Below are 26,128 nucleotides of genomic sequence, written 5' to 3'. Positions count from 1 at the left end.
GATTCTGTTGTCTATTTCCATATTTAATTTACCATCTTCAGTAAAAATCGTGCCTGAGTAGCTGAAATGTTTTACTTGTTCCACAGGTTCTCTGTTCACAACGCAGCTGACATTTTCAACGATTTTGCCTATTTTCATTGTCTTTGTCTTTTTATTGCTTACCTTCATGCCATTTCTATTACAACAGTTATTCAATTTAGTCAGGGAATCTTGCAGACTTGTAGCAGATTTATTTAGAAGTATAACATCGTCCGCATAAAGGAAAGAGCTGACATTAACATCTCCAATTTTGATATCTGGTTTAATACCACTTTCCTTCATAATGTGATCCATATAGATAATGAATAACAGCGGGGATAATGTGCATCCTTGTCTCACACCATATTTAACTCTAAACCATCTTCCTGTACTTCCTTTATTTCTAACTGCTGACTTACAACTCAAATAAAGACTAAGTATTGCTTGATATCATGCCCCATTAACACCATATAACTGTAGCGTTTGGAATAGCTTCTCTCTTGGCACCTTCTCATATGCCTTTACCAGATCTACAAAATGTAAATACAGATCTTTGTTATATTCCCATGATTTCTAAACTATCTGTCATAAAGTGAAAATCTGATCCTGACAGCATCTATTTGGCCTAAATCCAGCTTGTTCTTCACCAAGCTTCTCTTCCACAATCCTTCTCAATCATTTCTCAAGTATACTTGCTTATATCTTACCACCAATTAATGAAATGCCTCTGTAATTCTCACATTCAGTTTTATTTCCCTTTTTATATATGGGTACTATGAGAGCTCTACTCCAATCATCTGGAATTCATCCGTCTATCCAGGCCTTCTGAACTATGCAGTACATCCACTGAACGATTTTATACCTCCATACTTGAACATTTCTGGTCGAATGTCATCTACTACTACTGCCTTTCCACATTTTAGGCTTTTGATGGCTTTTTCTACTTCAAGTATGGATATGTATTCCTGACTGCATGCCTGGTCAGTGTTTTTTACCACTGTCCTGTCATCACTGCTTGTTTCATTTAGCAATTTTTCGAGGTAATTACTCCCTACTTCAAGGATATCTTTCTCTCCTGTTTTCATGTAACCTTTATCATCTCTAATTCCTTTTACAGCACTCTTTCCTCCATTTCTAGCTCCTTCAACAACCTCCAGAATATTTTGCCACCTTCTTGATATGTATTTTCTGTGTTCTTGCAAAAGTTCTCCCATGACTTTTGTTTAACTAGTTTTACACAGTGTTTAGCTTTCTTACATTTGTCTCTATATTCTCTAAGAGCAAATGCTGACTCATTTGCCAGGAACTTTTGATATGCTTTTTCTTTTCCTTCACTGCCTCTTTAATTTCTTGTGTCCACCACAGAGTTCTAATTTTTCTATCCTTGCAGACAACTTCACCACACGCCTATCTAGCTGAATCAATCAGGGTTTTCTTCAAGGCTTGCCACTGAATCTCTAAGATTTGGTTCCTGTTCTCAAACTCTTTCATTTTTTCTTCAATAATCTTTGTATATTTTAGTCTACAGTTCACATCTGAGAGCTGCTCAACTTTTATTCGCTTTAAAACTTTCTTACATGCTATTCTTTTCAATATGAAATTCAATTTTATCCTGCTCAAGACTAAATAGTGATCACTACCAATTTCAAATCCTCTGTACACTGTGGTGTCCTGCACCAGGGAGAAAAGATCACTATCAACAATAAGACTATTATATAGTCTATCTACTATCAACAATAAGACTATTATAGTCAATGAGACTTTTCTTATTCCCTGCCTCTTCTCTCCATGTGAATTTGTGCACATTTTTATGTTGGAACATGGTGAGAGTAATAACCAGTCCATGTCCTGAGGAGAAATCCAAGAAGTATTTGCCATTATTATTAGCTTTGCTCTTTTCTCCAAATTTTCACAAAGTATTTTTGTATCTGACAATCATTTCCTACTTTGCTATTTAGATCCCCAACAAGGACCAACTTTTCCTTTTTGATTGTGTCAGTTGCTTTTTCTAAAGCATCAAAAAATTCCTCCACTTCTATCTTAGTAGAACCTTCTGTGGGACCATAGGCACAAATAAGACTAATTGTCCAGTTCCCCATTCTGATATTTGCCCATTCAAGAAGATTAGCCTCGTATTTAATGTTGAATACTTAATGTTGAATGCCTGAATGTAACATTTTGTATTTATTGCTCAGAAAGATCTCGCCAGTTTTTCTCTTTTTTGTTTCAGTCACCCCTATTATGTCGATCTGTTACTTTAACTCTGGTGATGTTGAGTTGCGGTGTGTTTTCAGATTTGTTCCAGTTGCTAACTTTTCGCTGTTCACCTTGGTTCCCTAGCGAAAACAACAGCGGCTTGTTTATGTGGGCGAGCCCCAGCCAGCATGAAATTTTGTCATGTTGTACCATCATTTTGTATTTTGGTTTAAGCCAATAAGAAAACAATTTGGTCAGCTAAATCTCAAATTGCCAGTCCATCCTCATTCATTCAGTATCCAGGTAGATACCCAACATTGTGCACCACGAGAAGGTGAGGATTGTACATTAGGTCAGAAGCCCTGGTCAGTTCTTCACATTCCTTTAAAGGCTATGTGGATGTCTCCTCTCAATTATTCAGTAACATATCCCATGAATTTTGGCTGCTACATTCTGCTGTCTTATTAGCTGGAAGAAAGATCTTACTTCTAGTAACATCTCTCAATTTTGATAATCTGATATCTTTTCATGGTCAGTTTCTCTTCTTAGGCCGACTGCCAGATCCAGCTTATCCTTACACAAACATATTACATCAGTAGCATTCTTGATCTCTAAAAAAACTTGTTTTTTGTTCACAACATTGCTTCTCTCCTGCTTAACTCCATCTTGGATCTGACTAACATTTGGGGTGGTGCTCTTGAAACCTCCCTAAGAATTCTTGATGTACAGAAGAGGGCGATCCACTTATTAGGTGATCCCTCTCTTAGACATTTTTCAATTACTTTCCCAGTGGCACTCTGCTTCCACATTATGCTATTTCTGAGTTATTTCATGGGCATTGCTCTGCTGAAAATGGTCGCTACCATTACTCTACTTTCTTCTGATGTAAAAACTGGAACAGCTGCTAGTCAACACCCATACTGTTTGTAGACTAGGTTTCTGTGGTTAAGCAGTTCTGTGGGTAGTTTTCGATATTGAGACCACATATTAATTTAAAGAATTTATTAAAAATAAACAATTAAAAAACCTGACAAGTTTTGTTCGTCATAAGACTTACATCATCAGGGGTAATGGTATATAAAAGTTTATTATTATTATTATTGAATTCATATCCCCATTCCCATGCCCAATCACTCAATTTATTCAAGTCTTCTTGTAAGGCCACAACATCTTCTCTATTCTTCATGGTTCGTTACAACTTTGCATCATCTGCAAACAACTGAATATCTCCATCCAAATCTTCATGAATATCATTAATATACAAGTTAAACAGCAATGACCCCCTGAGCCACACCACTAGTAACTTTCCTTTTCCTGGATATCGTTCTCCCCATACATAACTTGTTGATACCTATCAGATAGCCAGTCTCCAATCCAATGCGCCAATCTAATATCCAACCCCATCCGCTCTAGTTTGATTATCAACTTATCATGTGGTAATCTATCAAAAGCCTTTGCGAAATCTAAGCATATTGCGGTGTATCTCTCTCCTCTCCCAAGAAAACCATCACCTTATTGTAATAAGTAAGTAGATTAATAAAACATGGCCTCCCTTTAGCAAATCCATGCTAAATCCATGTCCATCAAAGGTAATACCATTGTTGTCAACCCAACTCTGGATCCTAGTTCTCACAAGCGTCTCCAACAACTTAACTACAACACCTGACACACAGATCAGCCTATAGGTTGATGCTTGGATTCTATCACCTCCTTATGAAGTGGCACAATCTTGCCCTGCTTCCACTCCTTAGGAACTCGACCCAGTGCAAGACTCGTATTTTAAAAAATGTCAAGGCCGGCATCAACTGCCTGGCACATTCCTTCAGAATATGTGGTGATATATTATCAAGTCCCACAGCCTTATCTAGCCTCATTTCACACCTACCTTATCTAGTTTGCTCAACTCCCCATACATCTCTTGCTAACTTACAGTTAGTCTCTCCTCCCCATCATTAATTGCTCTCAATCTCTCCATGAAGTCGCATTCACAAGATTGAAAGACCTTTATGAACTGCTCATTAAGTATCTCCACCATGCATTCCACAACAGCTGTCTTTATACCATTTTCTCCAATCAATGTCATCCTTCTATAATCATTCTTTCTTTTGCTGGCTACGTATCGATAGAACTCCTTAGGATTGTTTTTGGCTTCATTAGCTAACTGCTGTTCATACCTCTCTTTAGCTACCCTCACCAACCAAGTCACCCTCCTTGCCTGGTCTTTGTAGACCTCATGGAATTGGTTATTTCCACTTCTCTTATACTGTCTTCATAATGCCGTTTTCTCTGTATTACATGCTTAATCTCTTTATTCATCCATTTCACACCTACTTTATTTGACCTTCTCACCCTTGGAATACATTTAGACATTGCATCTACTAGATAGTTTTTGAAAATCCCCCAGGCTGCATTGATATCTTTTCCAGCTAACTTCTCATTCCATGCTACACCTGCAATCTGTCTCCTGAGCTCTTCATAATCACCACAACACAACACCTCAACACAAATGATGACTTTTGTTTAGCACAACAAAAACTAATTGACAATTAATTACACATATTAGATGTTTTTAATAACTTCACAACTGTTAGTTAATTGGGAAAATCAGAATACAAATGATATATTCGTTACCATATGCGTGTTGGAACATTGCTAGTTGTTGCCATGTTCTGTGGCTCACACGTGCTATATCCAAGGTCCGAGGCAGTTAAATTTTTAATGAATGTAGACTATATTTGATTTAAAATGAATCCTTGATTTTTATTGCACTGTGTAGGATCCTAAACATTTGTGCAGCTTTTTTAAATTTTCTTGTGAAAGAGTTATTATCAACATATAACATGTTTGTCTGTTGCCAGAGTACTTGATGGCCAGTAATGGCTGTGTGGAATGCTAAGCCTGATTTGTTCTCCCTTCTTTTTTAACGTCTTTTACATGTTCAGACATGCAGATCTCTCCAGACCTTCCTGTCTGGCCTACATAACAAATGCCACAAGAGCAATGAATCTTATAGATGCCTGTTTTTTTTTATAGGATGATGTGGTGGTTTTGGTGGTTGTGGGAATCTTGATATTTTTTGTAAAGTAGAAAAGTCACTTTTGTATTGTACTTGCATAGCAACATAGCCAATTTGTCCATGACATTTTTGACGTACAGCAGCGCAATTGCATTTTTAAATCTTGTTTAAGTGAGGTAGTTGCAGGAGTTGTATTAGTTACACATATTAGCAATTAATTACACATATTAGATGTTTTTAATAACTTCACAGCTGTTAGTTAATTGAGAAAACCAGAATACAAATGATATATTTGTTACTGTATGCATGTCGGAACATTGTAAAATCAAGGATTGATTTTACATCAAGTGTGGTCTGCCTTCATTAAAAATTTAACTGCCTCGGACCTTGGATATAGCATGCATGAGACACAACGTGATAACAACTAGCGATGTTCCTACATGCATACAGTTATAAATATATCATTTGTATGCTGGTTTTCCCAATTAATTAACAGTTGTGAAGTTATTAAAAACATCTAATATATGTAATTAATTGTCAGTCAGCTTTTGTTGTGTTAAACTTTTATATTCCATTACCCCTGATGATGTAAGTTTTATGACGAAAGAAACTTGTCAGTTTTTTAATTGTCTATTTTTAATAAATTCTTTACATTAATATGTGGTCTCAATACCGAAAACCACCCACAGAACTGCTTAACCACAGAAACCTACGTCTACATTTGGAACTCACGGTGAGTTCCTATGGTCTAAAGTAGCACAACTAGAAAAATTGCGCATTAAACATAAGAAATTCATCAATCGTTTACCTTTTTTGATCCAATGCAGAGACAATGATGTTGTACATTCCATTCATTCCATTCTATTAAAGCAAATAGAATCTACAGAAAAAGAGAACTAGCTTTTTTAAGAGAACGGATTGCAGGCACTAGATCGGAGCTTGCAAAGATAGACCAAAATACGTTTGTACATAGTGAATTGGCTACATTGCTACTGTCTGACCTTTGGGATATCATTGATAGAATTACATCCAACAAAGCTACTGCTATTGCTAATCATAAGAAATATAAATTAATAAAACAGTTTAACTTGCTTCAACAAGAAAAACATCTAGATCTGTCTAAAGTGGTGATTAACCTTTCTTCCATAGTCCTGTCAAGAACTGGAAAAAAATCTCCTAATGAAAGGTTTTAATTTTGCCTTATCTTCACAGAATATTCTAAAAGTAGACATCATTACGCAAATTGAGAAAGGAATCTGCAATCTTCCTAGAGATTCAGCAGATTTCATTCGCATACAAAGTCCAGCATTATTATTAAAATGTAAAGTACCACGTAAATACTTACCTAAATCAGAATCCATTGTCCTTAATACATTAAGACGAGATGAAATCATAGTTATGATCTAGGCAGATAAAGGAAATTCAACAGTAGTTATGAATTCAGAAGAATATACAAGGAAAATGAACATCCTATTGGAGCAGTGGTTCTCAAACTTTTTACCTCTAAGCTCCACCTGACAAGAGAAAGCACTGTCACCCCCCCCCTGCCGGTTTTATTTATCCAAATAGAAGTCATACTAAGTTTTACATTTTATTCAGTTTATTTTGTGTTTTCTACATACTATTTAACAGTTTTTAAGAGGTAAACAAATCAGCACAATTACACTGAAACAAGCGACAATGAGATGTCATTAAGTCGCTGCTTTCAGCTGCACATGTATAGTGCTGCCTGGAAGAGGATGCAGCCATTGCCGAACTATCAATACTGCCTCTGGCACACGCGTTTTTAAAAGTGCGAGTGAAGAAAATAATTATTAGTTATTTTGAAATTCATGATAATTAAAACCTGTATCATCAAAAGTTTTTCTTTCTGTAATTTTATTTGTTATTTTTAAAACTGATTTAGGGCAGTTTTAATTTTTATCTTTAGGAAAGTATGCTGCACCCCCTTTCAAGCTATTCCCCCCCCACCAGTTTGAGAACCACTGTATTAGAGGATTCAAATATCTATTCATCCCTAGACAGGGATCCCACATGGCAGGCACATAATAAAACTAATGAGTTGATTTAAAAGTTCCTAATTGTCCAGAAGAATTAAAAAGATCTTTATCATCAAAACATCCACTGGTCCCAAGAATTTATGGAGCACCAAATATACATAAAAAAAGATATTCCGTTAAGGCTGATTTAGATGGGAGAGATTCTCTGACCTCAAATTTAGCGAAATATCTGACAAACATAATAATACCACACATAGGAAAAACAGAATCTTTATAAAGAATAGCTTGCATTTCATGAAAAAGGTAACGGATATAAATATAGAACCTACAGACATCTTAGCAAGTTTCGATATAGTCAGTGTCTCTTCATCGATGTATCTAGAAATGACACAGTAGATCTACTTGGAAAGGTTTTCCTCACTGGACACTGTGGGACTATACAAATGTGAAAAACACTTTTTTCATTTATCAAGACAAATATTGGGAAGAAAAAGGACTTGCCATAGGTTCGTCCCTTTCTCCAGCTCTAGCCAACCTTTTTTTTGGAAAATTTTGAAACAAACGCATTAATCAAATATCAAAAAAAAACCAAACGTTTGGCTACGTTACATAGATGGTATTTTCATTATTTGGTTGGGAACGGTAGATGAGCTGATTGCTTTTAAAGATTACCTAAACAATTTGCATTCAAATTTAAAATTCATTATTGAACTAGAACAGCACAAAAAATTACTTTTCTTGATATCCTTATTGAAGTAAACGAAGAGGAAAAAAGGTTATCCTTCTCAGTATACAGAAAACCCACCACAACAGGAAGATTTTTAAATGTCACTTCACACCACCATCCATTGCAAAAAAAAAAAAAAAAAAATAGGCATAATTAAAACTTTGAGAGACAGAGAATGCAATATATCTAGCACACCGATGAAGAGAAATGAAGAATTACACTACCTGGCACAGAACTTTGCGCTTAATGGTTTGAACCCAAGACAGTCAGAAAAATTCTTATTACAGCCCCTCCAAATACCTCACTTAAATAAGATTTCGAAAATGCAATCACGCTGCCATACATCAAAAATGTCACGGACAAATTGGCTATGTTGCTCTGCAAGTACAACCATAAAAGTGGCTTTTCTACCTTTACAGAAAATATCAAGATTCCTACAACTACAAAAACCACCGCATCATCCCATGAAAAAAACCAAGCATCGATGAGATTTATTGCTCTTGTGACATTTGTTATGTAGGCCAGACTGGAAGGTCTGGAGAGAGATCCGCATGTCTGAACATGTAAAAGCGTTGAAAAAAGAAGGGAGCACAAATCAGGCTTAGCATTCCACACAGCCACTACTGGCCATCAAGTACTCTGGCAACAGACAAACACGTCGTATGTTGATAATAACTCTTTCACAAGAAAATTTAAAGAAGCTGCACAAATGCTTAGGATCCCTACACAGTGCAATAAAAATGAAGGATTGATTTTACATCAAGTGTGGTCTGCCTTCATTAAAAATTTAACTACCTTGGATATAGCACACATGAGCCACAGAATGTGGTAACAACTGGCAATGTTCCAACACGCATATGGTAACGAATATATCATTTGTATTCTGGTTTCCCAATTAACTAACAGTTGTGAATTTATTAAAAACATCTAATATATGTAATTAATTGTCAATAAGCTTTTGTTGTGTTAAACAACACAAAAGTCGCCAACCAGATTGGCCTGACTTGCCGAGTGGTTATCATATCTGCTCTCCAGCCAAAAGGCTGCAGGTTTGAATCCTGCTGGACATGGATGTTTGTGATTGTCTCTGGAAATACTAGTAGTAGTGATCATTGGTAGATGGCGTTGGTTTAGTTGCGGTCAGTTGGTGGATTGAGTGGTGGAGACAGAGTTGTAGAGCAGGCACCCTCCCTCGATGAGTGTTTGGCTGCCTGGAGCTGTCAAATAATAAAAATAATAATAAACTGTTATATACCATTACCCCTGATGATGAAGTTTTGCGACGAACAAAATTTGTTGTGCTTCGTAATTGTTTATTTTCAGTAAACTCTTTACATTAATATGTGGTCTCAGTACCGAAAACTACCCATACTGTTTAACTTCAAACATACTTCTCATCTTCCTTTATTCCATCTACCTCTGTTCTTTGCAACAGATGATAATAAAAATAAAAAAATATTAGACAATAATAAAAATAATAAAAAAATAATAATAAACTGTTATATACCATTACCCCTGATGATGTAAGTCTTATGATGAACGAAACTTGTTGGATTTTTTAATTGTTTATTTTTAATAAACTCTTTACATTAGTGTGGTCTCAGTACCAAAAACTACCCATCTTCTGCACACTATTTTTCTCAATTAGTGCAGCCCTTAACTTTTCTAAGAAATGTGATGGATTATTTTCTCTGTAATCACTTGCCTGCAAATGGCACTGTTGTGTTATAGGTCTTGTGACCTTTCCTGTGTGGAGTCATTATATTAAAAAACCTTGCCATATGAATTTCAGAATCTTTGCACTTAGGATGATGCACTTAAACATCAACTACTAGTGTATAATGAATGCACTGTATACCCAGCTGTTTTTCATCACTTGAATTACATGATGGTGAGAGAAAATAGATATAAAATATACAGAGCTCTGCAATGTTGGTCATATTTTTAAAATCAAATGAAACTATTTGAATACGGTGCATGATACTTTTTGGAATAGAATGTACTCTGACATATGCCAGAAAATTCTTGCTAGAAATAGATGCAATATAAAAATTTGATTTATATATAGAATGACGAGGCATCTATCTTTCAATTGAATAAGACCAGAGTTTAGTTGTTTTGATGAATGGAATTTATACAGACTTTTTCAATTGAAGATGGGTTAACTGCTCACCAGAAGGTTGCAATTCTCCCAGAAACCCTAGTTTTTATCTTGCAGAAACAGTTAAACTGGCCATAGAACACACAGCTAATTATAAAATATTTTCCAAAGGATCAGAAAGAAAGAGCTGCAATACTCGTGGCCAACCCTGAAATTGGGGCAATATTGATTCTCAGCACAGCAATGAAGACACGGTAGTACTTATCAAAATTGCATACCACAGAATTAAAACTTTTGCTGCGAGTATGTATCTAGACTATCACTTACATAAAACACAACTTTGAAAAAATGGGCAACATTGTGGATTTTACCATCATCCACGACCTAATTCTTGGAATAGATAGTAACGTCCATTAGGTTTATGGTTTAACGACAGCACAGACAATAGAGGTAAAATCTGGACGAATTCTTAGCATCAAATTCTCTACACATACTAAATGATGACTGTAATACTCCATCATTTGAAAATACCAGAGGAAACAGCTTCGTTGAGCTGACAATAGCAAACAATGCTATTTTACTCCAAGTTTCCAAATGGAAATGCGAGGAAGAGGAAAGCTGTTCTGATCTTTGTATATTTCATCATCAGTAACAAAAATTTTAACAGAATACAGACCACAAACCATCGCATTAACACTAAGTACTTCACCAATAAAACTAATCTAGAGATATTTACAAAAGCATTAAAAAGAGAATTTTCATGCCTAATCTCAGAACATCATTTTAATGGGATCAGCAAACAACAGCTCAGCTTAGACAACAACTTGGCCATCTGGGCATCAGCATAAGCCAGGATGGACTTCCTTGCTTCTGCGCTTTCATTAGGTCTGAAAAATTCCAGCGACCAAACACTCAGAACAGCCAAGAAGCTAAACATCGATGGAAGAAAATCAGTACCTTGGTGGAACGACAAACTAACAATCCTAAGAAAATGCACTCAAATGACTATATCAAAGAACATACAATAATCAAGATTTAAGGCAGAGTAGAAGAGAATTACTGTTAAGCCAAATACGGCTATCATTCCAAAATTACAAATTCAAAAACAGAATCATGGAAAAAAATTCTGTACTGTTTCAACCATATCGAATCCTTGGAATTGAATAAATAAATTAGCAGAAAGCAAGAATAAGGCAACACCTATATTATCAGCTATTAAGAAAACAGATGGCTCCTACACTATAAACTTAGCAGAAACTGCAGCTATTATGATAAACAAGTTTATTCCTGATGAAGACAAATCAACAGATGAAGAAATCCACAAAACTTCAGACAAAGAATGAAAACAGGTATGGAAACTCCTAATGATGACTTATTTACAACTAATGAAATCAAGTCTGTATTAAGATCAATGGATCCAAGAAAAACTGGAGAGGATGGAATAACCAACGATATACTCCTAAGAGCGTTTGGTAACTTCCCCAAATTCATAACAACAGTTTACAATGAATGCCTAAAAAGAGGGTGATTTCCTTTAATATGGAAATTCTCTAAAATTATACCCATAATCAAACCAGGAAAAGAAACATCCGACAAAATTAGCAAATACAGCCCTATCAGTGTCATAAACATTGCTGGTAAGGTACTAGAAAAGCTTCTGTTAAACCGAATAATGCACTATGTCTGCTCAAGAAACTTATTAAGCAGCAATCAGTATGCATTTAGACCTCAGTCCAGCACAGTAGATGCAATTATGGAGGTTAGAGTTCACAGTAGACAGTCTACAGTAAAAAAAAAAAAAAAAAGACATACTACTGATCTCACTCGATGTACAAGGAGCCTTCAATGCCTTGTAGTAGTCAGCCATAATCAATCAATTAAGATATTTAAAATGCCCAAAAAACTTACTGTACATTACAAAAAAAATTATTTTAGACAGAAGAGCAACCATGACATTAAAAACCACAGCTATAATGAAAGAAGTCAAATGAGGCTGTGTGCAAGGTTCCTGCTGTGGGCCAGGTTTCTGGAACATCCAGTACGACTCGCTATTAAGACTTCCCTTTACTACTGAAACAAAAGTCATAGCTTTTGCAATGATGCGATGATAATGATTTGGGGACACAACGGCTTACAGTTAGAAGTAATGGCCAACAAAGAAACTCTTTAAAATTGCAGAGTGGGCAATTGGTTGAGAAGAAAGTCACCTTAAATGGCACCAAGTCTAAAGTGCTTCACATCTCATGCAAAAAATCATAACAACCTGTAATGGTCTTCCTGAACGGAGAAGTTCTCGAGGTAGCCAGTGAGCTAAAATACCTAGGAGTAACAATAGATGGAAAATTTACCTTCAGTAAGCACATCTCATGTGTTGCTGAAAAAAGCTTACAAGTAGTAAACCTTCTAGCTAAGTCAGCAAGGATTAAGTCAGGGTTAGGCCAGTGAGCACTGGAAACAATATATACCAGAGCTATCCATTGATATCTTCTGCTGCACCTGCCTGGAAACATACACTAAATCAAAGAAAAACCAACAGAAGCTAAACAGAGTTCAACGCCTTATAGCCATATGTATAATTAAAGGATACAGGACAATATCTTTCGAGCCAGCTTGCGTTATTGCAGCTATAACACCAATCTGCCTGAAAATACAAGAATTATCTCTTATATATGAAGTCATATATATACCATAAAATTTAGATACCATAAAAAGAAGGAAAACTGCATATCTTGGTCACCTTCGTAATGAAAAATATAAAATACTTCAATTGCTTATAAAGGGGAAGATAAATGGAAGAAGAGGACAAGGAAGACAAAGAAAATCTTGGCTAGCAGGCATCACATCAGACAATAGATTGGCATGAGCTCTGAGGGACTGTTTAGAGTGGCTGAGGATCGCTCAAAATTTGCCAGGGTGGTCGTCGACCTCCGATAGGAGATGGCACTCAAAGAAGAAGATATGAAGTCACTTTCGGAAGATATAATGAAAATTACAACATTGATCCAAATTGCTACAAATGCTTGCTTCACTACAGTAGGTGGCCTCACCCAGCAAAGAGAACATATATTAAGGAGAAGGAAAGTGACGATTTCCAAATATACACTGATGGAAGCAAAACTGAAGGAAACGTTGGCTGTTCTTTCATTGTATATAACAGACAGTCCATTATACAAGAATGCTGCTCCAGACTGCATCCTCTCTGTTCCAACAACCAAGCAGAACAGCTTGCTATAGTTCATTCACTTACATATCTCCTGGAATTTGGGGAGGAATATTGTTGATGATAGCTGATGAGCTGCAGCCAAGGAGAATAGAAGTTGAATTGCAGGATAGAGAAAAGAGCACATTTGAGGCCATTTGGTGTGAGATTGTGGCTAGCAGAACAAAATATACAATTGGTTGCTGCTATAGACCAGGTGATGGAAAAGATGGTGGAGATAGTATGCACAAGCAAATAGAAAAAATGAGTGGAAGGAGGGTAATTATTATGGGAGATTTCAACTATGGTCGCATTGATTGGAGTGAGGAGAGGACACACGGGAGGAAGGAATTGGATTTTATGCGGTTATTAAGGGATAACTATCTGCGACAGCATGTAATGGAAAATATTAGGGGTCAGAGAGTGCTTGACCTAGTAATTGCATCTGAGGATTTGGCTGTAACAAATATGACCACATTGCCACCAATTGGTGAGAGTAATCATAGGGTCTTGACTTGGGAGGTGGCTAAAGGTGTGGAATTTACAATTAAGACAGGGTACATGTGGAATTATCGGGTTGGTAAGTATGACAAGCTTAGGAGTTTGATTGGTTCAGTGCCATGGCATGTACAACTGCAAGGGCTAGAAGTTGATAGTGCATGGGAGGCAGATAAGAAGTGTTTGCATGAAGCAATGGCTGATTGTATACCTAGAGCCGAATAATAATCAAGTAGGGGTTAAATGGATGAATAACACCATTAAGCTTGAGCTGCAAGAAAAGAAACAACTACGGAAGGAATTTAAGGAGAAAGGTGACCGGCAGGCACATGAACGGTATAAAGCGCAGGCCAGATGGGTAACGAGTGTGGTAAGAAAAGCAAAAAAGGATTACGAAAGAACATTGGCCATGCAGGCTAAAGAGAATCCTAATTTTTTTATATGTTGCAAGTAAAAGAAAAAATGTATATGGCAGAATGATTTTAAAGAATGCTGATGGTAGGAGGTAACTGAATCAGTTGATATAGTTGAGTTACTGAGTGAGCACTTTGTAAGAATATATCATCCAGGTGGTAACACTGCAGAAATGAATGAACCAATCGATTATACAGGAATTGTGGTGAATGAAGTGGAGGTGAGTAGTCTATTGCATAACCTCAATGTCAATACATCTGTGGGATTAGATGGTATACCAGCTCGTGTCGTACTTGAAACGGCTAAAGAATTGTCAGTACCCTTGACCATTTTGTTTAATTTGAGTCTTGGGTCTTGGTTAGTCCCGAGGGGGTGGAAAGAGGGGAAAAGTTCCACAGCATAAAGAAGGTTCCAAGACTGCTGTTTTAAATTACCGACCAATTAGCATATCAGGAATCGTTGTCAAGGTCTTGGAGAAATTAGTCAAGAAAAGAATACAGGATTGGATAGATGAAAATCGGATATTGTATGAGGGACAACATGGTTTTGTGAATGGTAGATCATGCCTCAGTAACTTGCTCACGTTTTATAACACAGTGACGGCTGAACTGGATAAGGGTAATGGGTTTACAGTGATTCTACTGGACCTTGCCAAGGGCTTTGACAGGATACCACATGGAACTCTAATCAGTAAACTGGAGCAAATGGGGATGGATATAGGGTTGGTGAGATGGATAGGAGGGTGGTTGATGGAGAGATACCAGAGAGTGGTTTATTCAGGAGTTGAGTCCAATAGACGGCTTGTGACTATTGGTGTGCCGCAGGGCTCTGTTCTTGGACCACTACTTTTCAATTTGTTCATCAATGATATAGGAAAGGATCTGAGAGGAAGTGTTCACTTGTTTGCTGATGATGCAAAGTTGGGTAGAGCAATTGTGAGTGCACAGGATGTCAAAATTTTACAGGATGATTTGGATAGTTTGGAGGACTGGGCTAGGGAGAATGGATGTCAGTTTAATGTAGCAAAGTGTAAGGTTATGCATTTTGGGGTGAAAAGAATAGCAGCAGTATATCACATTGGTGGAACCGTACTCCAGGAGATTGATGAGGCCAGGGATTTGGAAGTGTTGGTGGATAGGGAATTGAAGTTTAGGGGGCACATTGCAAAAGTGGCTAAATCAGCTCATCAAATCACTTGGCTTCTGAAAAATACTTTAACACGCAGAGACAAACAAGTTATTGTTCCTCTGTATTGAGCCTTGATAAGACCCCATCTAGACTACTGTGCCCAGATATGGGCGCCAGGGTTGCTTCTTGATGGGGAGGGGGTGGAGAGGATCCAGAGACGAGTGACCAAGATGATAGCAGGTCTGTGGAATGAACCTCATGAGAACAGGTTGAAGATTTATGGGTTGCAAAAATTGGTCGAAAGGCAGAAAAGGGATGATATGATTGAGACATTCAAATTACTGAAGGGTTTCTATAAGATTAATCCAGAAGATATTTTTGAGAATAGGACTGGTGGTGGGAGGACTAGGGGCCATGCATGGAAGCTGGGCAAGAATGTGGTTAGCAGGAGTGTTAGAGCTGGGTTTTTTACTTGGAGAGTGGTGAGTGAGTGGAATAAGCTGCCAGAGTCTGTTGCGGGTGCTACGACTGTGAATGAGTTCAAGGCGAGGTATGATAGATACTGTGTGAATGTCTAATAGTTGTTCTTGACATGATGTTAGGGCCTCCCTCGATGAGTCTGTCGACTCCTTGGAGTTGCCTGGAATAATAATAATAATAATTAGAACTCAACACCTCTCATCAAAAGATAGCAACAATATAGTGCTTCTACAGTAACAGTATAAGCACTATAGATGGTATAAAAAAAAATCAGAACAACCATATAGCATTAATAGAACAGACAAGAAATCTGGCTTGGAATCTCACTCTAGAGGGATGGGAAATCAGGTTCTGTTGGGTGTACGCGTATACTGGGGTAGCAGAAAATGAGAGAGCAGATCAGCTGACTGAAGAAGTGGCTAGAAACAAGTTACCAAAAGTTTCGAGTACCAAAAGTACTTGAAATCTGCTATAAAAACCCTTGCAGAAGAAAGAGGCCTAAAATTGTGAGAAGAAGAATGGAAAACATCAAAAAAATGGATCAGCAACAAAAGAGTTCTTTCCAAGTATCAGAAGCAGCCTCTGGCTGAAAAAACACATGATTTCTCCAGGTTTAACCACACTACTAACAGGACATGGAAAACTAAGACACTACTTACACAGATTCCATATCCTGGAATGACCATCATGCATTTGTTGTCCACACCTTCAACAGACTGTTGACCACATACTTTACAACTGTCGCTGCTGAACTCCATCCGGATGCACCTAATACAACATGCCATCACATCTGGAGACAAGTGGCCATTGTCAAAACAAAGACTTATTCAGTAGCGTTACACAGATTTAATTCAATTTGCCAATGAGATCAACTTCCAGTCGTAGTAATGTAACATAAATTATTGATATTGTGTAAATTATATAGTGTTAATATATGTATATATAAAAATATAAATATCGATGTAAAGGTCGGAATGCGTATATATATAGATGTATATTCAAAACTGCACAAAACCTGTGCAGTTTTGAAATTTGTATTTGTACGTTTCTCAGACTGAACAATTTGCAAGCCTGCAAGTATCCTAATTTGGTTATTAACTGATGGCCAGTTTTTCTGAATTTTGTGCTTACGTGTATAATTTTTAACTAAAAATCACACGTATACCACAGTGATTAAATTTTAATAATATGTAGATATTTTGTCTTAGGCAAGAATTGGAAATTATTAAAGCTACTGCCTTGTTATATGGATACAACCCAAAAACAACTCAAAAAATCATCAGCCACTTCCCTACATATCAACCTAGACAAGAAGAAGCCCGTAGGACTCCTATACCATATATCAAAGGTATCTCTGAACATCTGTCAAAAACTATGAAGAAATGCAAACCTATCAACCAAATCCACAATTCTACCTTCTCCAAAAGACAAACTCTCACCTATGATGCTACTTGGCATATATGAAGTTCCATGTTCTTGTAAGATGTCTTACTACAGACAAACAGGAAGATCTATCAGTAAACGCATCTCCGAACATCAAGTTCACATCTGTCTGATCAAACTACACAAATCTGGCCTCACTCAACATGGAATTGAAAACTCTAACCATAGGATCCAATGGAAAAACACCAAGCAGCTATATAGAACCTTATATAAACATGAGTATTTATATAAAGAAAGTACTGAAGCCTTACGTCACAGACCCAATCTTAACCGTAATGACTGTCTCATCATCTGAAAGGTCTGGGAAATTATTATTCTCAATTGTATAAAATAAATTTATCAGATATATTTAAATTTAATTTTAATTTACAGCCGATTTTTTTTTTAGTCCTCAAACATTCTACTGTATGCATAAAGGGATTCCAGTGTAAGCATGTGCACTAACTGTTCCTTTGCATGTAATTCCTAGTATTGCTTGTCATAACTGTACTGATGATGATGTCTTAAGATACTTTAGATCAGTGGTTCTTAACCTGGGGTGTGTGTGCACCCCTGGGGGTGTGAGAGAAGTTTCTAAATTTCAATGGAAACTACTGCCTGTGAGAAACTAGCAAACGCTACGTCGACTTTTGGGACCCCCACTCCTACCCTCTCTACCTTTACCTCAGCACATCACACTTACCAGCACATGCAGTACAATAAGAAACTGGTTGATATGTGCATGTATTTGCTTACTCTGAGTACGAACATTAACAAGGTGGTTTGACGCAGAAACTAATACTAATTTTCTTTAATTTATCAACATTAATCAGTGACTAAAGCCCATGCCGGATACAATCAATTGATTACATAAAGGTTTTCTGCAAATTTTTAAAAATTATAATTATTATTTTATTGATTGTAGTAACCCTCATTATGTCGAAAAAACGTCAATGGAAAGACAATTATGTTGCTTATGGATTCACTTGTACAACAGAAAAAGATTGTATGCATTGACCACAATGCATTTTATGTTGCAAAATATTTTCAAACTCCAATCTTAAACCGTCAAAGTTGTTAGAGTATTTCAACAATCAGCATGGCGGTGAATCTGCATCACATACTCTTAACATCTTGAAGTATAAGAAGGCACGATTTGATACCAGTGGTACTATCACAAAATCTGATGTTGTGGCCGTTCAAAAGCCCTTGTTAGAAGCTTCTTATCAAGTGGCATATCTGTGTGCTAAGAAAAGAAAAGGTCATACAATAGCTGAGGAATTGGTAAAACCATGTGCACTTGAAATTGCAAAAATTGTATTGGGTTCTGAAGCACAAAGAAAAATTCAGCAGATTCTGTTATCGAACGATGTGATTCGATCGTGCATTCAAGATCTCAGTGTTGATATTTTACTGCAAGTAGTAGAAGATATCAAAGCCAGTCCTCTAAAAGTGAGTATTCAACTGGACGAGCCAACTGATGTTGATAATTGCAGTCAGTTGTTGGTATTTGTGCAATACATTAAGGAAAAAGAAACGTCGGAAGAATTTTTATTTTGTGAGCCACTGGAATTGACGACAAAAGGAATTGATGTTTTCAGTCATATTAAAAACTTTTTTTTGAAACATCAAATACCCATGAATGTGATAGGCTCAATTTGTACTGATGGTGCCCCTGCAATGTTGGACAAAAATTCTGGATTTTTTTCATAAATCAAGACAGAAATACTGCAAGTTACAATAACGCATTGCATGTTGCATCGTCATGCACTTGCATCGAAAGCTTTGCCAGAGAATTTAAAACAACACTTAACTACTGCAGTAAATGTAGTAAAGTATATCTGAGGACGAGCGCTTAATCATCGTATCTTTCATGCTTTGTGTGAAGAAATCGGTGCTGTTCATACTGTGCTTCTTTATCACACTGAAGTACGGTGGCTCTCCAAGGGCTGCATGCTAAGCAGGGTTTTTGAATTGCGCGAGGAAATTATACAGTTTCTTACTAACAAAATTGTGATTTAGTTAAAGCTTTTGAAAAATGAAAAGCAATACTTCAACTAGCCTACTTAGCAGATATATTTAGCCACCTGAATGAATTAAACACATCAATGCAAGGATTTGGTAAAAACATAATAACAGCTAGTAAAAAATTATCTTCATTTATTTAAAAACTAAAAATTCGGAAACGTTGAGTTGAAAATGGGAATTTTGCAAACTTTCCTTTGCTTGATTCAATCGTTCTGGAAAATGAGAAAATAATAATTATACCTGAAATTGCAATACACCTCCAACAATTGAGTGAATCATTTCATGGATACTTTACCACAGGAAATATTAGCAAAGTTCAGAGATGGATACTGGATCCATTTCTATTTGACCCAGATTCGATGGATGACAGCTATTTAATAAAAGACGATCTTATTGAAATATGAGCCAATGCACGTATTCAAATGGAATTTGAAAAACTGAACTTAGAACAATTCTGGTGTACACAGTTAGAACCTTATCCACAGTTGGCAAAAGCAGCATTGCAGACACTTTTAACATTTGCCACCACCTACCTGTGTGAAATGGGATTTTCATCACTTTTGCACATAAAACAAAAAAAAAAAAAAGCCAGAAATCGCTTAAATGCAAGTGATGACTTATGCATGGCGCTTTCAAAAAAGGAGCCTCACTTCAAAAGTATTATTATGAATAAACAACAACAACATAGCCATTAAAAATTGAGATATTGTTTTGTATGTATATGTAAATGTATGTGTTTATTTTTCAATAAATAAATTATCTTGCAATAGATGTAATTTCCTAAATAAAGAAATAGAAACACATTTTTCAAGGGGGTGCGAGAACTTATTTTTAGATTCAAGAGGGTGCCGATCACTAAAAAGGTTAAGACCCACTGCTTTAGATGAATCTAAATAGTGTCTACATATTATTAAAATTTAATTACTGTGGTATACGTATGAATTTTAGTTATGAATACCCCACAGGTTTCACTATATAATAGAGTGTATAATTTTTTACTTGCTTTTTAATCAATAAACGTTGCATGTTCTAATATGATTTATACTTACAGATTTCTCATCATGTTAAAATGGCAAACAAATCAAAAAGGGTATCATTAGATTTAAAAGCTACAGTTCTAGATGTCCCTTTCAACAAATCTTATACAAGAGTGCTTGCCAATGGTTTGGCGTCTTCTAATGAACTGAAGGGATGTATAGAGGCATCAGATTCCAATTCAGATGCCTCCACTAACAGTGAACGAAAATTGATTCGCCGTAGTTCAATGATATGTTCATCTGGTTTTGATAAATACACCTTTGATAGTGAACATGCCTCAGTACCATCTAGGTCTGTTGATACACAATTAGAAAGTAGCCTGTCTTTTACTGATAAATCATCACTGAGTGATCAGCTTTCATTGCCAGGTGATGAAGTGAGTCCTATGATAAGGAGAGATACAGTAGTTCATCCTGGAAAGTTTGACTTGCAGCGATCTGTGTGTATTGGCGGCAGATTTCAAAATCCTTGGCCAACCTGGCGGCCTCCAACAATAACTAACATCTTGAAGTTTGGCCTCGCTAAGGATAAAAGCAATGTTCCAACAAAACAGGTATGGATACTGAAAATGTATATATGTTCTAGTATATGAGTAGATTAGAACTTATTGTGCGATGAATATAATAAAAATATGTTTTTTTTTTAATGAGTTACACAAATTATAATAACAAATAAGTTGTGAATAATTTTAACGGGCATGTGTAATCGACATGTTCAGAAACTTTCAAAGCTTGCACTTGTAAAAAAATATAGAATTTTATTAAAAAAATTCTCATATATGTTCTGATTATATATCTCATGCAATATTACACTGACAGCATCAGGGAAACAACTAATGAACTGGTAACTGCATTCAAAAGATGAATCGTAAGAATTTGTCATGAAGCCCGTGCCTACTAACTTGTGTCTTCTTTCTAAAAGTTGTATGGATAAAAATAATTTAATATAATTACAGAAAAAGTCATTATGAACAATTAATAGTAATTACTTCCTGAGACTTAGAGATTGACATACAGTGAGCAGTTAAGTTTTTGGATGATTTTAACATTCATTCCACATGTTTCGAGGAAAAGATCAAATTTGAACTGGCTGAAATAAACAATCTTTGTCTGGTTCCAAAGTGTTAATAATTTTTCTAGTCTTAATAGCATGAGAAGCAAGGCCAGACTTGTTGGATTCCAAAAATGTAATATAGTCTTGATATTCTTGGATTCTAATCCAAGTAGAATGGCTAGTCTGTCCAAAATAGCAAAGATGACATGAGCAATCTGATAGATACCTGGTCAGGATAGAGAGAGGTGGTAGTGTATTTTTCATAGATAGTAAGCAGGAAGACAGTTTCTAAGCTGGTTTGCAGGAAGGAAGCGTATAGATTGAATTTGTGAAGATTCCATGCTATTTGTTCATCAGAAGCCTGATGAACAAATAGCATGAGGTTCCTATAATGTAGGGTATTGAAATTTTTTTCATATCAGATTGTAGTCTGGTAGATGAATAATAATTATCAATTTTTTTTTTTTTTTGAATGGTAGTTTATTTCAGTTCATCTAACAAAAGAGATTGAGAAGAGCATATTGTATGAGCTCCATGTACAAGACTTGAAAATACCTATCTTCTGTGATGAGTGATGGTGTGAAAATGAGTTAATGTATCTGCCAGTAAAGGTTCTTTTCTGGTAAACTGAAAATTCAACATTATTAAGGTATTCAAAATGGGTAGATGGTTGTTGTGTTCACCTTAAATTAGTGAACTTGATACGGGAGTACAAAGAGTTTATTTTCTTCAGGAATTGAAGTACCATATTTACTCGAATATAACTCGCACGTTTTTTCCCCAAAATGAAAGTTAAAAAATCGTAGTGCGAGATATTTGCGGGGAGTTTCGGAAACTAAAGTTATTCATGAAAAAATTAAATTGACATCATTATAAATTTATAATTGCTTAAATTATTTATAAAATGAATGCATTTTAATTATCAATGTTATTTACATGATTGGCCACTCACCTTTATCATGTAATATATTTGAATCTTTAGCCACAATGCTTCTGTAATTAAATTAAAATAAATAGTTTCATTATTGCTTGTCCTTTTATCATTTCAGAATCATAAGATCATCATGATTTAAAAAAACTGAAAATGGATATGACTTACAAAGAATCTCCTATTTGCTTTCGCTACCTCCTTGGTTTCGAGAGCAGTTTCCTTGTGTTCATTGTCTAGGTCATCTACCCAAATAGCATCATCTTCGCTCTCATCCAGGGCATTAGAGATGCTAGCTTTTAGAAAACTCTTCGTAATTATTTCTTGTGAAATCATGTTCACAGCTCTCAAAATCCAGTTGGATAACAGTTCTAATGATGGTCTCTTAATCTTCCTTGCGAGAGTCAGGTCGTAGCCGCCAGCTACCATTCACTCAGTGTAAAATTTTCGTACCTAGTTCTTGAATGGTTTGTTGAGCAATACATTGAAGAGCTGTAGACAAGGTGTATGACCACCAGGAATAATGGCCACATTGGTTATCACATCCGAAAGTTGTTTTGCTATTTCAAGTCCTAAGTGTCCATGGAAACTATTCTTCATGAGGAGAGCCAGGTGTCGAAATAAGGCCACTGGCCATTTGTCCCAACCTGTTCTAATCCAATCTTGAGCCAGCATAGTGTCCATTCATTTTTTCTTGAACTCTTACATTTTCCAGGGGAAAATTTTTGCCTTCGGCATTGTTTTCCTTTTGAATATTACATAAGGAGGCAACTTTCTTCTATCTGCAGTAATTTATTATTATTGGACACCTCCAGGGAGTCTAAGGACTCATCGAGGGAGGGCACCCACTCTACAACTCTCTGTCTCCACCACTCAATCCACCAACAAACTGCAACTACACTAACGGCATCTACCGCCCACCACTAGTATTTTCACAGACAATCGCATATATCCATGCCCATGCCAGGATTCGAACCTGCAGTCTTTTGGCTGGAGAGCAGATACGCTAACCACTCGGCCAACCAGGCCAGTAATTGCGAGCATGATGGTGCATCACTGTTTTTCACTTCCAGTTGTGTGCATTATCACATTTTTTCGCCTTTTTCCTGTTATTGTTATTTGGTACAGCATGTCAAAATTGAGGGATTTTTGATCAGCATTGGCTATTTTGTAATGAGATATATTATTGTTCTTCCTAAGTTGAATCACATAGCGATGAAAATCCATCACTTTATCCTCGATATCTTTTGGCATTCTTTGGTAAAGGGATGGGAAATACTTTTCCTCTTCATGAATCTCGTGATCCAATCTCGGCTCACTTTTATTAACAAAAGATTGCACGAATCAACAGCAAAGGCAAGCCGCCGATTGTTGACTTGAAATACTGATTCTCTTCAACTGAATTCCAAAATATTTGAAACTTCCCTAACATATTCACTATCTATTTCTTAAAATTTTAAACTTTTTTGTGTGTGCAAGGTATATGCAAAACTTTTAAATTTCTTTTCCCGTAAAGTAAAATCAAGGGTGCGAGATATACGAATAACTTGAGGGCAAGTTACATTCGAGTAAATACAGTAATTCCGATTCAGAGTGGGATCAGACTGTAAATATATCATCAACAAAATGTAACCATGTATAAAGTTGAGGAAATATAGTGTCAAAGAGTTGATTTTATAGATACTCTATAAAATAGTCAACTAAACTGGTGAGATAGGATACTACCCATTGCTGTTCCTTCAATCTGTTTGAACAACTTATTATGTCATGTAAAATAGCCTGTATTAATGGTGAATTTAAATAGCCTAATAATGTCTTCTTGGAAATCAGATTGCAAAAACTGAAGAGTCTCTTGTAGTAGTATGTTGGTGAACAGGGAGACTATCTCAAATGAAAGCATAATCTCATTATATTACAGGTAGGCCTAGATCTTTAATTTTTCTTTAAAGTCAAGGGCTAGTGTGGCCAGTGGGATTCCAAAGATGACAAGAAAGATATTTGAAATTAGTAAGTGAGAGAGCCAATACATTTCACTACTGGGTGTAGGTTGCCATCTATCATTATTGTACAACGTAACAGTGCAAAAATCTTGGGATACCAATATTGTTGAGAGGTTATGAATTCATCATGTTTGTCCACCTCTTCTCTATAGTCTACCATCTACAAGGATGGCAACCCACTATGCCCAATAGTGGACTATATTGGTAAACAGCTCAATATTATATCAAGACTGGCAAATTTCCATCTTATGCTCTGCTTTCCACCCTCTGTAACTGCCAATTTTCTTCTATTTCACTGTGTGTAAAGCAGAGAGCATTCTCTCTCTCTCTCTTTATGGATTTTCTGTTCATGCAAGTGTTAAATAAAATGCTACATAAAACACACATTTCAGAAATGTGTGTTTTATATAGTTGGTATAATATATAAATTTCAAAACCGATTCAGTAAAACAACTATTCTTACAGCTGCAGGAAATCCTACTTACAAAAACAAGAAAAGCTGATTCTCACTGTGGCATATACCTCTATAACAAACTTAATCACTATAATGATCTACTGAAAAGCCCCTTACATACTTACTGTAAGAGAAATATACTATAGCATACTTTTTTTTTTACTACAACAAATAATTATTGTGGTCTCTAGGTCTATTCTTGCTAGAGCAGACTCCTAAGTAATTGTGCGATGTCCTAGAATCTTCTCTTAAGGCTTGCAACTTGGAATGTAAGGATCTTATATGAAGCTGGGAAGTTAGATAACCTTATACAAGAATTTGAAGCAATGAAAATTGACACTGCTGGTATCAGTGAAATCAAATGGAAGAATAGTGGAAAAATAAACAGAGTCATTCAATTATATACTCATGCAGAGACAGTCATAAGAATCGAATTGCATTTGTACTAAAAATAAGATTACCAATCCTTATTGGATTTTGGCCCATCAGTGATAGAGCAATTGCATTAAAAATTGCAGCTCAACCTTTTAATATTTTTATCATCCAAATATGGGAGGAGTTATACTGGGAGGAAGTAGGGAAGACAAGAGCTCTGGGGTTGATGATTGATAGAAACCTGAAATTTAGGGTCATATTGCAAAGGTGGCGAAGGTAACACAGTGGATTGCTGCAATAATGAGAAGGACACTGACCTGCAGAGATACAACAGTTATCATTCTGCTGTATAAGACCCTGATCAGACCACACTTGGACTACTGTTCTCAGATTTGGTCTCCAGGATTTGAAGGGGATAAATTAACTGTAGAAAGGATACAAAGATGGTTTCAGGACTGTACAATGATAGTTATGAGGATTGGCTGAGGGAATGTGGACTGCAGAGTTTGGTGGATAGAAGAAGGAGAGGTGATATGATTGAGACTTTTAAACTGTTGAGAGGTGGTTACAGGGTTGATACTTGGGAGTTCTTTCGCTTGGTTGAACAGCGGGAAGGAGTGATGGCAAGAGGCCATCCCTGGAAGCTGTGAGCAAGAGGGTGAGGAGTGGTTTCTTTGCATGGAGGGTGGTTGAACCATGGAATGCATTGCCTGATGGAGTGGTGAGAGCGAGAACGGTCAATGAGTTCGAGTGGTATGATAGACTTTGTGTTTCTTAGGAAGGACCTCCCATGATGAGTCTTTTGACTCCATGGAGGCCTGAATAATAATAATAATGTTTGTACTTACTTTTGATTACCCAGATGAAGATGTTGAACATTTTTATGAAGGCATTCAAAATGCACTTAACAATGCAAAATTAGATAGGACATAACTTAGATGACAAAATTAGATGACATAACTATTGTGGAGATCTAAACACTAAAGTAGGCTCAGAAAAGATCTCTTCCTGCATGGGAAGAGATCTTTTCTGAGACATAGAAAAACCAATGCC

At 36.3% G+C, this 26,128-nt stretch overlaps 1 protein-coding gene across 3 annotated transcripts in view; it reads left to right on the top strand.

Moving 5' to 3' along the window:
• The window catches only part of LOC150108837 (N-acyl-phosphatidylethanolamine-hydrolyzing phospholipase D-like), a 127,318-nt gene that overhangs the window by 9,706 nt on the left and 91,484 nt on the right, over window positions 1-26,128 (top strand). For all 3 annotated transcript variants that reach the window (XM_090410262.1, XM_090410253.1, XM_090410272.1), the window contains exon 2: window positions 20,279-20,818. In XM_090410262.1, coding sequence (XP_090266388.1) covers window positions 20,279-20,818 — 540 coding nt within the window. The remainder of the gene's footprint in view (window positions 1-20,278; window positions 20,819-26,128) is intronic.

The sequence above is a fragment of the Typopeltis vanoorti genome, chromosome 2, assembly GCF_054136105.1.
Source record: "Typopeltis vanoorti isolate ZY-2024b chromosome 2, IOZ_Tvanoo_1.0, whole genome shotgun sequence".
NCBI classification, from domain to species: Eukaryota; Metazoa; Arthropoda; class Arachnida; order Uropygi; family Thelyphonidae; genus Typopeltis; species Typopeltis vanoorti.
Note: the sequence above shows the minus strand (reverse complement) of the source record. Positions and strands in the feature narration are given on the sequence as shown.